General features: G+C 30.5%; 1 protein-coding gene across 1 annotated transcript; it reads left to right on the top strand.

Moving 5' to 3' along the window:
• Nucleotides 1–8,970: 8,970 nt before the first annotated feature.
• Nucleotides 8,971–15,531, top strand: LOC139874230 (RNA demethylase ALKBH10B-like). The gene is made up of 7 exons (XM_071861683.1): nucleotides 8,971–9,604; nucleotides 13,229–13,359; nucleotides 13,445–13,562; nucleotides 13,951–14,067; nucleotides 14,159–14,274; nucleotides 14,349–14,503; nucleotides 14,798–15,531. Exons 1-7 carry the CDS (start codon nucleotides 9,115–9,117, stop codon nucleotides 15,276–15,278), a joined length of 1,608 nt encoding a protein of 535 aa, XP_071717784.1. The 5' UTR covers nucleotides 8,971–9,114; the 3' UTR covers nucleotides 15,279–15,531.
• Nucleotides 15,532–16,494: the final 963 nt, after the last annotated feature.

Below are 16,494 nucleotides of genomic sequence, written 5' to 3'. Positions count from 1 at the left end.
CAACAATCATCCTCCTCTTCCAACTTCCACCGGAGAAATATGTTTACTTCTATTTCGCTCTTGGGGGTGTGATTTTCATAATCCTTCCTTATATTTATCTTTCCATAATTATCAACATCCAAGGTTAAGGATTTCTTCTATTTGCTGCGATTTATACTCCCCTTTATATTTCGAAGCTTTGTGCTTTTGTTTGCTTTTCGCAAGTAACGGTCCGGAATTCGTAGGTATGAAGTTTCGAATTATCATAATATACAAGGTAGAAAGGAAAAATAGTAGCATGATTTGATTTGTCAAATTACCAGAATATCTGAAAAAGACCGAATCATCAAGAAAATATTTTTTTGATATTCTTGGAGGTTAAATAGAATACCAGAGTTGTGTAACATGGCACATGATGACGTTTTGATCTGTGAATCATCATGTCCCATTAGAAACTCAGCATGACTTACTGTAATATAATCACATTGATCAAGTGTCATTATATTATACTAACTCATGCTTCAGTTCCCAACACTACTTCAAAAATATTCTTATTTTAAACTCGAAGTTTTCAAAATTTAGAAACTAACATAGTTTCTTTTATGATGTAATACAGATAGCGCGAAGAGGTAAATGATTTTCAGATAAGAATAATTATGGAAATATCTTTAGAAATATGGAGGATATTTATAATGAAAGATATGATGGTATCTTAGAATTTCTAATATCAGAGGATGATGAAGAATATTGTCCGCAAGAGTTTTAAAGTAAGGAGTAAGATATTCGCTAAAGACTTCAGTAGACACTGAATCATTTAGATTCTTTGAAGGCAGATTTAGTCTTTGTGATTTGTCCATAGCCTCCTTCATACTTGGCTCACTCTGTTTTTCAGTTCCAAACCTTCTCTTTTTCCGAGCTTTGCCAACACACTATTCTTTATCATCAAACTTTTGACTGTTATAGTTGTCTACAGTTTTTGCTGCTTCATCAGTATTTTTCCAAAATTCGGAGATCTAAATAGCAGTTTAGGGTGTTTTTCAGAAACTTCACATTCGAAGTATGTAAGTTTAGGAGATAGACGTTATATGTATATATATAACTGTTGAAGTAGAAACGCTGCAAGATTTCAAAATACTGATTGCTGATTCCCGTAATTGGTATGGCAATTCTTGTCACAAAATGCGGATGAGTAGATGATGGGTTTTCATGAATAATATAGATATTTTTCAGAGAGACTAAAGCCGAAGTTGCTGGTACATCTGCTGATAATATGGTGGAATATAAAAGATTCCCCGGTAACGATGGCAATCGTATATATCGAGGTTATAATAAGTTTAGTCCTACTGAAAAGTCGAAGTTGACTTGCTGGAGCTGTGACAAAATTTGCTACTTTGAAAAGGAATCGTAAAGTTATTTTTGCTAATAAATGCCAAAGGATCTGACGCGGGTGCGTGTTAAACTACGACCTTGGTTTCGAGGTGCATGACTGTGAGTAACATGTGGTTGGATCATCATCTCAATGATTCATTATTTGAAGTGTCTTCAGGAATTTCGAGGAATTTGAACATAGATTGTAATCGTTAATATTCATATGATGTTCTAGGATTTTGAATGATACAAATACTTTTCTGAGTTCTATGAATAGAAATGATGTTTTAACACAATTTTGAAGTCAAAGTATAGCTTTGAAAGATGTAAGAATCTAAGAGTGATGTCTTCTGTTAAATCTTGACTTAGATTTTGATTCGTCGAAATCAGAATATGTTATCAATTTTTGATGAGAATGGTTGTTTTGATTTTTATAAAAGAATGTATATTGTTGTGAAAGTAGTGAGTATAGTTGGTGATTGCTGAATCAGATTCGAAGAATGTAACATATTAATTGTGAATTTATATATATCTCTCTCGGGTATTACCTACCCGTTAAAAAAAAAATTCACAGTTAATATTTTGTACAAAAATTTTATTACAGTCTTTATGAAAATATATAAGTGTATATTTTCTTCAGATGTAACATAGATTTAATGAGTTAATATTAAATTAAACTCATTTGATTTACGGTTGAAATTAGAATTGAATAATCCCTAAAATTTTAGAAATTACATAACTTTTACGAAGTATTTCTTCAATGAAATTGAAATTATGAATCAATACTTCGTTGTTGATTTGTAATGATATCCACGGTGATTCTTGAACTGGTGAAGCTTGTGATATTATAGATGCTGTTGGTACTGACGGTGCTGGTGATGTTGACGATACTGTCGATGCTGTTGGTAAAACGAGTCTTGCTTGTAAATCGTGCACCATTCCGGTCAGGGTTTCTACTCTACTGTCTTTGTTCACTCATCTGATTTGTAATCAGAATCATAATAATCTCTAAGATTTTGGAGATTACATAATCGCCGCAAAATCTTTCTTCAATGGAGTTATGAATCAATACTTCATCGTTTATTGTTGTTGGTATTCCTTAGTATCTACAAGGCATATGTCGTCGATGTTCGTGGGACAGTTTATGATGTCGAAGCATGGAATGTGGATGTTGTTGATGGTGATAATGGTTCCGTTGACGTTGATGATGGTGGTACTGTTGATGCCGGTGTTGCTGCTGGTGCTTGTAACCTTTGCACCATATTCTCCAAAGCCACTACTCGAGCGCGAAGCTCGTTGGTTTCTTCTACTATACCGGGATGATTGGCGGTTCGGACGAGCAGATGAATAAGATCTAGAATCTGGGATAGTATATAATCATGCCGGGATACTCTGAAAATGAGAGAGAAGATGGTGTCTTGAACAGGTTCGCCGGTAAGTGCTTCAGGTTCTTCGCCAAGAGGGCAATGTGGTGGATGGAAAGTATCGCCTTCTTCTTGTCTCCAATGATTAAGGAGGCTACGAACTTATCCCCAATTCATCCAGAATAGATGATGGCTGATTGGTTGGTCCATTCCGGTCACACTGCTTTCGGAGCTTGAATGAAACTCCATATCAGAATTTGAGGGACTTGAACTAGTGGAGAGTTCCATTTCGTACGATTGAATAAAAGATTTTTCGATATGAAATGATTCCTGGCTATCGGATGGTATTCTACTTACATGGAATATCTATATATATAGAATAAAAGATTTCGTAGATTACGGAGGAATTTACGGAATATGTCAGGCAAAGTTTACAGTAACAGATACGCTAAGATATGAATTAGCAGATACGCTAAGATATGAATTTTGTCTATACACTATTCATGCAATCAATGCAGTAAGATGTGTCTAGACTTAAGAATGTTAAGCAGGTAATTTCCGATAAGAAATGATAAGCAAAAACTTTTGACAAGCAACTAAGGTCGAAGTCCAGACTCACTAATGCATCCTAACAATTATCAGTTAGACACACTAATGCAGACCTGGTTTGTTACCACATGTAAAGACCCGTCCTAATCCATAAGAATGAATACAATAATATATGATTACATTGCGAGGTATTTGACCTCTATATGATACATTTTACAAACATTGCATTCGTTTTAAAAGACAAACTTTCATTACATCGAAAGTTGACAAGCATGCATACCATTTCATAATATCCAACTATAAATGATCTAATCTGTCATTTACTTAATCATAATCTTTACTGAACTCAATGACTTGAATGCAACGTCTTTTGAAATATGTCATGAATGACTCTAAGTAATATCTTTAAATTGAGCAAATGCACAACGGAAGATTTCTTTCAATCCTAAGAATAAACATGCTTTAAAGTGTCAACTAAAAGATTGGTGAGTTCATTAGTTTATCATAATCGATCATTTCCATAATTTTAATAGACCACAAGATTTTCATAATTATAAACAGAACCTCTCGTCTGTATAAAGATAAAATCATTCATATGAATTGAACACCTGGTAACCGACATTAACTTTAATGCACAGAATATCCCCAAACAGAACCTCTCGTCTGTATAATAATAATCTCAAAGTACTAAAGCCATCCATAACCTGAATGGGGGTTGTTAGGCACAATAGATCTATCTTTAGGATTCGCGTCAATTAGGAACGGAACCTCTCGTCTGCCTAATTCTTAGGTTACCAAGCTAAAAGGGGTAATATTCGGTTTAATAATCCAACCATAGAATGTAGTTTCAATTACTTGTGTCTATTTCGTCAAATATTTATAAAAGCAGCGCATGTATTCTCAGTCTCAAAAATATATATTGCAAAAGCATTTAAAAGGGGAGCAAATGAAACTCACAAAACTGTATTTCGTAGCAATAATGCATATGACGGCACTGAACAAGTGCAAGGTTGGCCTTGGATTCACGAACATATATTAAGTATATATATTTATATGTTGGTCAATATCTGTCTAACAATTTAGGTCAGGTCATAGTGTATCACAATCCTAATGCTCGAGATCGATATGCAAAAGTCAACAAAAGTCAATTTGACCCAAGATGTTTTACAAAATCTTATTCATGTTTATTATATAACTTAAATATAGTCATTTTATATATTTAAATATATCTATCAATTTTTATTATAGTAAATAATACAAATTATTTATAAAAATATATATTAAAATCTATATATGATAAAAATATACTTTTATATAAAGTTTCATAATATCATAAAAATATTGTGAAATGTAATTATCTCGTGTGTGAATAAAATATCTTTGTATCACCTATTTATTTGATAATAATAATAATAATAACTAAAATAATATTAATTATTTTTAATAATAATAATAATAATAATATAATATTAATAATAATAATAATATTTAGATTTAATAATGATAATAATAATCTTGATAATAAATAATAATCTTTCGTAGTAATAATAATGTTATAATAATAATATTTCTGATAAAAATATTATATTCATGTTAATTATAATAACAATAATAATATTGTTGTTATTAATAATATTAATAAAAATGATAATGAAAAATATAAGTTTTACAATTTAAAGTATTATTTTCTAACAAACATAATAATTTTAAAAATAAATATTTTTTTATATTAACGTTATCAATAATAATATTTTAAAATAACACTTCTATTCAAAATGATAATTTTTAATAATAATGATTCTAAAATGATAATAATAATGATATTTTATAATAACAATGATATTTCTATTAAAAATGATAATTTTAATAAAAATGATGGTTTTAATATTAGTGATACTTTTAATAATAATAATGACGATAAAAATAATAAATTGATTATTTGATAAAAATATTAATTATTTTAATAATATTAACATTAATAATAATAATAATAATAATAATAATAATAATAATAATAATAATAATAATATTATTATTATTATTATTATTATTATTATTATTATTATTATTATTATTATTATTATTATTATTGATAATTAAATAATAATAATAATAACGATAATAACGACGATAACGATAACGATAACGAATAACGATAACGATAACGATAACGAATAACGATAACGATAACGATAATCATTTTAACAATAATACTTTAAAATTATAGATAATTCAATTGACGATATCTTTTAATCCGTTCATCAAAACCATACGATATCTAAATGAAAAGTTTATAGTTTTTCGCCAGCTTTCCAACGACATGCATATCATATACCTTATCTCAGTAGCATATGTATCAAATTTATGATTTATCCAAACTATCTAACGATTAAATTAAACATACATGCATGCATAATCATATTTACTCGAGCACTAGTCAGGGATACACTAATAATATATAAAAGTTAAGTTATGAGTGCTCACGTATCAAAATTGAGATTCAATATTGCAGGAAAGTACGTAGACGCAACGGAGACGATAAACACTAGTTTGACCTCACGAGTTATACCCCTGATCTATACCCATAACCTCCATAGTTATAACCCATAATTTTCTTAGCTATATCCCTCTCGAAAACCCATTTTGAAAACATGCGAGCATAACCTCGTCGTAATATTTTATGTATAATACGAATAATATCGCTCCTAATAATACTAATACTAATAATAATAAGATTATTATTAATAATCTTAATAATAATAATAATAATAATAATAATAATAATAATAATAATAATAATAATAATAATAATAATAATAATAATAATAATAATAATAATAATAAAAATAAAAATAATAATAATAATAATAATAATAATAATAATAATAATAGTAATAATAGTAATAATAATAATAATAATATAAATATAACAGAGAGATAGATGGATAAAAGTATGTGTGTTTCAGTGAACAAACGCGTCCGATTTATAGATGTGTTCAGGTTTCTGACTTTATGCGATTTCATGGAGTCCTTCTTGTAAAATCATGTGATCGCATGATGCTGGGTACCAGCTCACATTCAACCAATCCTCATCGCCGACACTCGTTTATTAATATGTAATTTATATAATTATTTAATTTATATATTTATATATATGTAATATTATATTAACGAGCGTATGTGACTTATATCATTAGTTTCGAAATCTTGTATACTAACGCTCGACTTATGTCTCGGTTCCGGTTTAACGAACGTCGTTTCGTACGCTAAGAAAACTAGCACTTTATGTTTCGTGACTCGTACCCTTGTCAAAATATAGACTTAATTTATCAATAAACAATATCACTCAAAGTGTAACTTGAACATTTAAGTGTTTTGGTCATTTGCTTTTATAAATCGTCACCTCGTTATATATATAAAAGTATTATTTTAAATCAACACGTCTTATAACTAAATTAATATTACACTATAATATATATATATATTTTTATTTAAAAATATAAACTTGTATATATCATAAGTATCGGAAATATTTATGTAATGATATAATATTTAGTTTTTCAAAACTAATTATATTTCAAAGTTCGTTTTAAATTTTGTTTAGAAAATATTATAACACGTATCATTTATACTTTAAAACTTAATTTGGCGTAATCCATTTATACACCAACGTTTATCAAACGTCCTAGATGCCATATCTAAATATCAATCGAATCAAGTGTTACTTAATTTGTAACTATATATATATATATATATATATATATATATATATATATATATATATATATATATATATATATCTAAATATCAATCGAATCAAGTGTTACTTAATTTTTAACTATATATATATATATATATATATATATATATATATATGTAGTTAAAAATTAAGTAACACTTGATTCGATTGATATTTAGATATATATATATATATATATATATATATATATATATATATATATATATATATATATATATATATATATATATATATCTTCAATATTCGTAAACACGTTTTAAATACACGTTGCAACTTATCTACATATTTAACAACCAATATTCCATCTTACGTTATTTAATCAGAGACATCTTAAATAATCGAGTTCTATTATATCGTAAAGCGTTTTCGTACATTTGAAACTAAATCAAATGATTATTATGTAATTTAGTCTTCCACTAACCTTTGTCTAATTCTCGATAATAGACACATTTGTTCTTACTCGTAAATCACTTTATCATTTTCCGAATACTGTTAAAATGGAAAGATTACTCAAATCAACGTGGACCTCACAACAGAGACACGTAAATCATATCATAATGAATCTGATAACTCAATTATTTGGTATCATCTATTAATTCCGTCAGTAAATACGATCATGTAAAGTATTATACCTAATACCTTGTTTATGTTTTCAAGTTATAATATATATACACATATATACACGTATATATTCTTATCCAATTATAATGGTTCGTGAATCGTCAAGGTCTGGTCAAGGTTAAATGAATGTATGAACAAAATTTAAAATTCTTGAGATTTAAACTTAACAAACTTTGCTTATCGTGTCGGAATAATATAAAGATAAAGTTTAAATTTGGTCCGAAATTTTCGGGTCGTCACATGTCATCGGCTTTCATATTGTTGTTGCTTAACAAACAGACAATAACCTGACAGTTTGAATTACAAGTGACAATTAGGAAGAGATTTAGATATCCAAAACGTCTAACTATTGCCATTTTTTTCAAATTATTTTGCATCATACATAGAACATTCAATGCACGGAAAAATTCATCATCAAACAACAAACAAAAGATAATTATTCTAAAAACAAAACCTAATGCTAAGATTTAGTCAAAATACATTAACTAGGAATTAAGCAAACAGAAAAAACACTTAAGAAATATCATATTTAGCATTAAACATACATAAATCTTACATTTCAACACATAAAAGAGCATCATAACCAACATTGAGTTAGATAGATTGAAATTGTACAAACCTATTTTTTTAAGATGAAATATTAGAGAGGAAATATTGAATAAATGGAGAGAGATATAGTCAAAATGATAAACATGATCTTTTAAGATCGACTATTTAAAGATTTAAAGCTCAATTAAATTAAAGAATAATAATTAAATTAAATTGTTCATGAAACTTAGTAATTTTTTTATTTTCCTATTACTTTTCCATATCAACTTTTTTTTATTTTTGGTTTATTTTTTAATTACATTTATTATATGTTAGTGACATCATGTGAGTGAAAGATTTTAACAAAATTAAGGCTTAATTTGATGAAGGATGACATCATCATTTTAGAGGTTTAAAAGAATATATAGATAGATTTTTAGAGATTTTTGTAATTTTTTTTTAAGGAATCACAATTTAGATAACCTACTTTATATAATTGGTGATTACATGTAGATAAATCCATCTTCATTATGCTAACAATTCTAGAATCACTTGAATGTTATTGAATAGAATCGTAAAATAACGAAATACAAAATTAATCAAATTACTAATTACACGCTGGCAAAAATTACGTATAATAAGTTGACACGTAAGATTTGCGTCCCACAGACGGACTTGCCAATTAATATTTCAGAAATCAAACCCTCGCTTTCATCTAAATAAATTTTGTTTTTTCCTTCATTTTATTTCAGTCGCTATATATACAGGTTCCATATATTCATTTGTATCGTCCTGTATACATTCATTTCTTCCTCTCTCTAAACTAAATTCCTATTGACTGATATCAAATTCCGATCACTAATTTTCATCCGACGCCGTTTCGTCAAACATAATTTTTTTATATATACTTATATTTTTTTAAATCGAATAGAATTTTAGGTTTTTATGGCGCCGGCAGCTGCCGTTTCGTCAGTAACCGATCGTTTACCTGTAATGATGCCAGCATCGGCGGTGACGTCAGAATCAATTGCGAAAGATGCGATAATCTCGTGGTTTCGAGGCGAATTCGCTGCTGCGAATGCAATAATTGATGCGTTGTGTGGACATTTATCGCAATTTGAAGGCGGAAGATGTGAATATGAATCGGTGTTTGATGCAATTCATCGTCGACGGTTGAATTGGATCCCGATTTTGCAGATGCAGAAGTATTTTTCAATTGCTGATGTCACTCTCGAGCTACAGAAGGTTAATAAGAAGGTAAGGAATGTTGAGAAAATTGTTGATGAAAATGTTGTGGCTCCGGTGACGGAGACGAAAGTTGAACGTGAAGATTTGAAAGCTGAACTTGTTGACGTCATATGTAATGATGGCGGTGAGGTTGTTGATGATGAATCTGTTAAGGATAATTCGCCTAAAAGTGGAATTACAGATGCAGGTATTTATTAAATAATTGTATAGCTCATTTTTTACAAATAATTTTAATTTTATCTGCTTACACTTATAGCAAAGTTAATTTAGATAAAACAATATTATAATTAATTTGAATAAATTAAATTCAGATGCGTATGCATTCAAATATTGACTGATCATTCATGCATGTAATACTCTTATCAAATTAAAAGTTCATATTTGTTGGATTAAGATTACAGATGCATAATGATAAATTTCTGGAATTATGCAGTTTTATTGAATTTTTTAAACGATGAGAATTATTATTGATTAACAATTTTATTTGTGGGTGTATATTATTTATTTTTTATATAATATCGATGGATATAATTTATATAAATATAAATATTTATGTTATCATTTTTTTCGTTTTTATTATTGTTTCTTTATATTTATATTTGTTCGTGTATATTGTCTATTTCAGTATACGAATCATCTGGCAGCTAATAAATATAAATATTACACATAATTGTGTACCTCAAATGGCATACAGTTGAAGACTTTTTGTTATAATCTTTGATTATTATTAATTATTAATTATTTATATTAATTATAATTATTATTATCGATAATATTAAATTCATTGCCGTATGCATAAGTTACTATTGATTAACGCATTAAGCATGTTTTTATTGGTACTTTACATGAGTTTCCATGATGGACCCTTTCCAGGTTATTTTTTGGAGTTTTATTGTTTATTTTTCTTAAACCATTAAATTAATCATGCTTAGCAACTAGCAAGTTCAAACAACAAGTACATTAATTTAATACTATATCATATTCCACGGACAAAAGTTGATACCTTTGATTATTATTTTTCCAAGTAAGTAGCAAAGGTTTGTTTTTTTTTTTTTTTTTTTAAATCACAACTTTTTTCTTTATTTGTACTTGGAAGTCCCCAATTTGTTTTTTATTTCCTTTGAAAAATACGTTGTTTCTAGAATAAAAGTTGGTTAGTTGGTCTAAAGGTCCCAAACTTGACTGAAAGTATTTTACTTTGAAAAATTAAACTTCCCTGTTCTGTCTCTGTTTAACTATAGTTGACAAATTTTGAATAAAATTTATTATGAGAATCAGTAAAAAGCAAAACTTTAATTTACTTGTTGTAATTTCCCAAGGATTTTGGTGAGAGTGTGAATTTCGAGGTCTGTTTTCTGTCAAAAGTGGCCTTTTAAGATTTGAGTAAACACATAAAAGTATTTCCTTGATATGTGTGTGACTTAGCCTTGTATTTTTTTTTTTTTTTTCGGCGAAAAGAGAATTATATTAAATAAACTTCATCAGAACAATGAAGATGACAAAAATTACAATGCGAGAGGCCTTTTGAGCCTAAAAGAATTGACAGAAATTGAAAGAAAACATATAACAAACTAATTAAACTCCTAAATTTGTTATTAGCCTTGTAGCCTGCAGGACCAGATCTGTTATTACGGACGTTACTGCCTGCATTTGTCTTTTTTTTTTTTTTTTTACTTTTTTTTTTATAAAGAAAAATAAATTGAATTCTAGAAGTTATGCACGTAAAAGTCTTAGGGGTACCTTTGCAATTAAAGATAGAATGTTTCATGAGTCTTTTGTGTTGGTGGAGATATGTTGACATTTGGTCATTGGATTCTAACCATTGGGGCTAAATGGATTCCTTCATAACCATGTTTGTTGTATCTTCCGCCCATTTTCAATGGACCATGTTAACTATCTTATTGTTTTAATCAATACTTACCAGCTATAAAAATAAATATATATTTTATCATATTATATGTTCTTACTTCTTTTAATGATTCCATCATCAATTGTACCACACGCCCATTATATTATATTATAACATATACTTCGTGCTAAATGTGACTTACAGTTCATAATGACTCTTTGGTAATTACCTCGACTTTAGGGGTAGTTTAGTAAACCTTTTTTTTAAAAAAAAATCTCAATACTTTTTTAATTCATTATTTTTCAAACTTAAGTGACCCAATCTTTAACAATTTTTTTACGGTTAATTTTACATTTCCTTTTTTCACTTTTCTTTTTCAATCCTTTATTTTTTTTTAACATTCAATTATCTAACCGCTAACCGTTTTGTTAAAACGCTTATTTATAAGATATACCTAACCGACCAAAATCACCTCGCATTGAAGAGTAGACCGTAAACCGATCGAAACCAAACCCGCAGCGAAGCACGAGTTCATTTTCCTCGTTTAATCCTAATGCTCGTAAAATAAAAAAGATGCCTACTTTATTACTCAATTTATTTTACAAAAGTTTAATGTTGAAAGAAGGTGTTAAAATGAGTGGAATTTATACAATCCGCATAAAGAAATTTCACATGATTATTAAAGAGAACCAAGTAACTAAAATTTGTACACCACTCTGTTTATGTATACACCACCCAAAGTGAGAAAAAGTACTGGACAAAAGTTTAGGACCGATGATGCAAATTTGAGAGGGGTAGTGGAAGAAGAATATGGGAATTGGTATATCCTCTAGTAACTTGACATAGTGTGTTAGTTAATGCCATACTGTTATTGCTTTTATGTATTTGTCGTACTATGTTAGTGGGATGGAGATAGTGCTTGGTGCTTGTAAATAGTGATGTAGTGGCAGCCTATAACTCTTTTTTTTTTTACTCAAAAAGCTACGGATGATTTAGTAACGAATAGAATGTAATGAAACATATGGACCATGGTGGGGTCACATTCACCATTTTGGGCGGTTGGTGTAGTTTTGGTTACTCCTATTGAAGGGTCCTCTAAATAGTGTGCCAGAGATAATATGTTAGCCTAACAATGATGGATGACTAATTATTTTGCCAGTACGGATGAAATAATTCTCCTTCAAATTGTCTTTGTCAATTATTTTAGTGCCTATTTTTTTTAACGGCGGTTAGGAGTAACTGATGGGGCTCGAACGCTATGTCAGAACCTACTCACCGATCATTTCATTGGTCAGAACCTACTCACCCGATCATTTCATTGGTCAAACTATTACAATCCTACCGCCTCACGAGGAAATTCCATGACGAATCCATACGGTCATAACGTGTGGTAGGTTAGAACGCAAGACATCGCGTGTGGTAGGTTTATTAGAACAATAAAGAAAATTTTGCAATGAATGAAAGTCGACCCCCTGATCTCCCATATGGGAAGTCGGGTTACCACCACTACGCCAACTCCTTGTTTTTAGTGCATACTTTTTATGAGTGGTATTAGAAACCTGCTTAATCAACTTAACTATAACACAAATACATCAATTTCGAATCATGGTTACTACAAGTGGTGAAACCAGTGGCGAATCTAGGATGAGAACCCAATGGGGTCCCTCAAAAAAATTTCAGAGCTAATTATATTTTAAGGGTACTTTAGTGGTTGTTTAACTCAAGAAAACCCCAAATTTTAAAATTATATGGGGTCCTATAGTTGAATTTAGTGGTGTCCTATACAATTTGAAGAGTACATTGTATAAAAATATTTCGAAGTAGTGGGGTCATCGGACCCCACAGCCTATAAGGTAGAATCGCCCCTGGGTGAAACTTATCGGACATATGTAATTATTTAATATTCTTCTCCATTTGAAGTGATCATCTTTATAATGATTATCATGCCAATGTGAACTGCAGGATCTCAGGACATGCATTCAGCAATAGAAAGCGTTGACATATGCTCAAACGAACAAGATTTGGAAGCCCGACGTGCTGAAATCAAGATGACAAAAGGGTTTGTAGCCAAAGAGTCTGTAAAAGGGCATATGGTCAGTTGCTTATTTCTTCTGCATTCTATTTTCATGGTTTAAACATAAGTTGTCATAAGTTCACAATTAGATTTTTGACTAACAGGTGAATGTTGTGAGAGGCTTGAAGTTGTACGAGGAGATACTTAACGCCAACGAGCTGTCTAAGCTGACTGACTATGTAACTGAACTTCGAGCCGCTGGCCAAAATGGTGAACTCTCAGGTGGATCCTGTGATTCGTGATGCTTTTGTAGTTAACCACCCTGTTCTTTCCTTTTGGGACTGAAGTTTTGAGATATAGTAAGGGATTGAACAGGTTTGGCAATTAATTTCCAGTCACTTAATTATACCATTGCATGTATACCTAGAATCGTGACCTAGTATTAGATGTTTACGCCCTTAGACTATTTCCAACGATACAAAAAAAAAACATTTTCAATAACCAATATTACCATAGGAATTCACAAGCCCTGTTGCTGCTATTTCTACAGTCTAGTCGTTTCAGCCTTTAAATTTTACGTATTTTATGAAATGTTTCATGTTTATGGTAACCCTTTTCGACATGGTAATACAAAGTACTAAATTTTTTTTAACTTGATGTTGGTGATTAGGCGAGACGTTTATCATGTACAACCAGCAGTCAAAAGCAATCAAGAGAGAGCTTATTCAGTTTGGAGCTCCTATTTTCGGACATGTTAAAGATGAAGCTTCAAATAAATCCCAAGATGGTAATCAGTCACTAACACTAATCTTTTCATATAGCAACAATCTTGATTCGATTTAAGTTAAATATTGTGACTGTGCTTTAAATGTTTACAGCCAATATCGAGCCTATTCCTGCTCCACTTGAAGGTGTAATTGACCATCTAATTCAACTTCATCTCATATCTGAAAACAGGCGACCAAATAGTTGCATCATTAACTTTTTTGATGAGGTATAATTTAATATTGCACTTTTTAATCATTTTACAATTTAAAATGTGATACTAAACGTGAATACGCTCTGCAGGGTGAATTTTCACAGCCTTTCTTGAAACCGCCTCATTTGGAGCAACCAATTTCGACACTTCTTCTATCTGAATCAACAATGGCTTTGGGGCGTACTTTAGTTTGTGATAACGATGGTAACTATAAAGGACCTCTCATGCTTTCTCTCAAGGAAGGGTAAGTCTATACTCTAATTTCAATTTTCAAATGTACATTTTATAATAAGATATGAACTTCAACAAAAACAATGCTTTACATCTTAGAGCACAAAAATCCACACATATGAATAACTTTCTTTTTTACATCAGTTTGGGTAACGGGTCCGAACGATTTTGGGTTGAATTGAGTCCTGGGTCAAACGGGTCAGATTCTAAAACGGGTCCTAATGGGTCGGGTAACCGGTCGAAACAGGTCATGGATCAAAATGCCATTTACTTCTGTTATTAAATTCAACGGATTTTAACTTGACAGGTCACTCTTAGTAATGAGGGGAAACAGTGCTGACATGGCACGCCACGTCATGTGCCAATCTCCAACAAAACGAATTAGTGTCACATTTTTCAAGGTCCGAATAGACACCTACGACAAAAATCCACCAAAAGACCAGATGACATCAGCGATGACTGTATGGCAGCCCGGCGTCCCAACTCCAATGATCACACCAAATGGAACACTTGAACCATACGAGTCATTCCACATTCTTCCCAAATGGGCTGCACCCATTCGCGCACCACAACTACTTATGTTAGCACCGGTCCGTACAATGGCTATGACCCCGAGAAGGTTACCACGTGGTGGGACCGGTGTTTTCTTACCATGGAATGGCGGGTCAAGAAAGCCCACTAAACACTTACCTCCTCGGGCCCAAAGAGGCCGTCTTCTAGCGTTGCCCGCTTCAACTGAACCACATAAAATGGACCGAACACCCGATTCGGGCATTAGTGTTGCTTGAATGAGAAATATGGCTTGGTGAAAGAAATGTTTGGAGCTGATTTATTGTACAACAAAGGCTTTGGTGTTGCAAAATGAGTTTTATTTATTTACTTTAATTTTACTTGCTGTTTAAGAAGGGAAGGCATTAGGTGTTGGTGTATGGTGAAACATTTGATGTTGCCAGTGTCAAAATCACCACATTATTAGAGTTGTAGAACTAGTGGTTAAAACTTAAAAATCATTAAGTAAAAAAAAGTGTGAATCTTTTATTAGTGTTCGCCTTTACATAACTTTGTTTTTCATATTTCTTGTTTATTAAAGAGTGTTGTAATGTGTTGAAGTTTTACTTCTTATCTTTGATTTCTTTATAATTATAAAATGTTTTGTAAGAGGTTCTTAAATTTCCTTATGTCTTTATATTTCTATAACAGGCCTCTTATTCCTTTACTAACATCACTTTGAGGTGATAAGAGAAATAGTTTGATTATAATCATGGATAATATGCTAATGATACATACATTTGATTAAAAATAAGGCGGTTAAGTGAGCATGAGAATCTCTAGTAAAGACTCGAGTTCAATTTCAAATACTACACTTTGAAATCTTAATCGAAAAAAGCGTTTAGTTTTAATTTTTTTTAAATGGCGATATTGACATCAAATGCTCTCATCTGTTACCCACAAATGCGTTAGGAGAAAACTCAATTCGAGATGATGTTGGAGTATCATCGAAGGTTGGGAAAACTCCCCCGGAAACCTTTTACAAATCGCATTGATGTTGGCAGTACCATCAAAGGTTGGAAACTCCTTGCTTGGAGTGAGAATCGAATTTGAGTTGTCAGTACCTCAAGTTGTATCTCACCCATATCACTCAAGCCAAATTTTGGTAGTGTTTTAGTTATTGCACTTTCTAAAAAGTTGACTAGGAGGTAATTTTCAATGCATAAAGCCTTTTAATAATGATTTTAAAAATGCTACTCTTTATCATATAAGTATAACCTTTTTATGATTATGCGTTTTCTTGAGAAAAAAGTGTTTCATGTCTAATATGACTTTTTGTGAACCCCATAAAATGGGTTCATCTTGCAATATATACGCGCATAGTGGACAGTCATATTTCAATTCATCAAGCCTACCCCAAAAGAATCTCAGCAATAAGTTTGATGTTATGACAATATATTCGTCAACATACTAAAAAATCATTTTAAAAATTAAAAGTGCTTGGATATTTAAAAG

The sequence above is a fragment of the Rutidosis leptorrhynchoides genome, chromosome 11, assembly GCF_046630445.1.
Source record: "Rutidosis leptorrhynchoides isolate AG116_Rl617_1_P2 chromosome 11, CSIRO_AGI_Rlap_v1, whole genome shotgun sequence".
Taxonomy (NCBI): Eukaryota; Viridiplantae; Streptophyta; class Magnoliopsida; order Asterales; family Asteraceae; genus Rutidosis; species Rutidosis leptorrhynchoides.
Note: the sequence above shows the minus strand (reverse complement) of the source record. Positions and strands in the feature narration are given on the sequence as shown.

What these genes read in the sequence shown, in the direction of transcription:
- LOC139874230 (XM_071861683.1), top strand. Translation starts at nt 9,115, where the DNA reads ATGGCGCCGGCAGCTGCCGTTTCGTCAGTAACCGATCGTTTACCTGTA. An exon ending in AGTCTGTAAAAGGGCATATG is followed by an intron (nt 13,360 to 13,444) that starts GTCAGTTGCTTA and finishes TTTGACTAACAG; the next exon opens with GTGAATGTTGTGAGAGGCTT. An exon ending in CCAAAATGGTGAACTCTCAG is followed by an intron (nt 13,563 to 13,950) that starts GTGGATCCTGTG and finishes GTTGGTGATTAG; the next exon opens with GCGAGACGTTTATCATGTAC.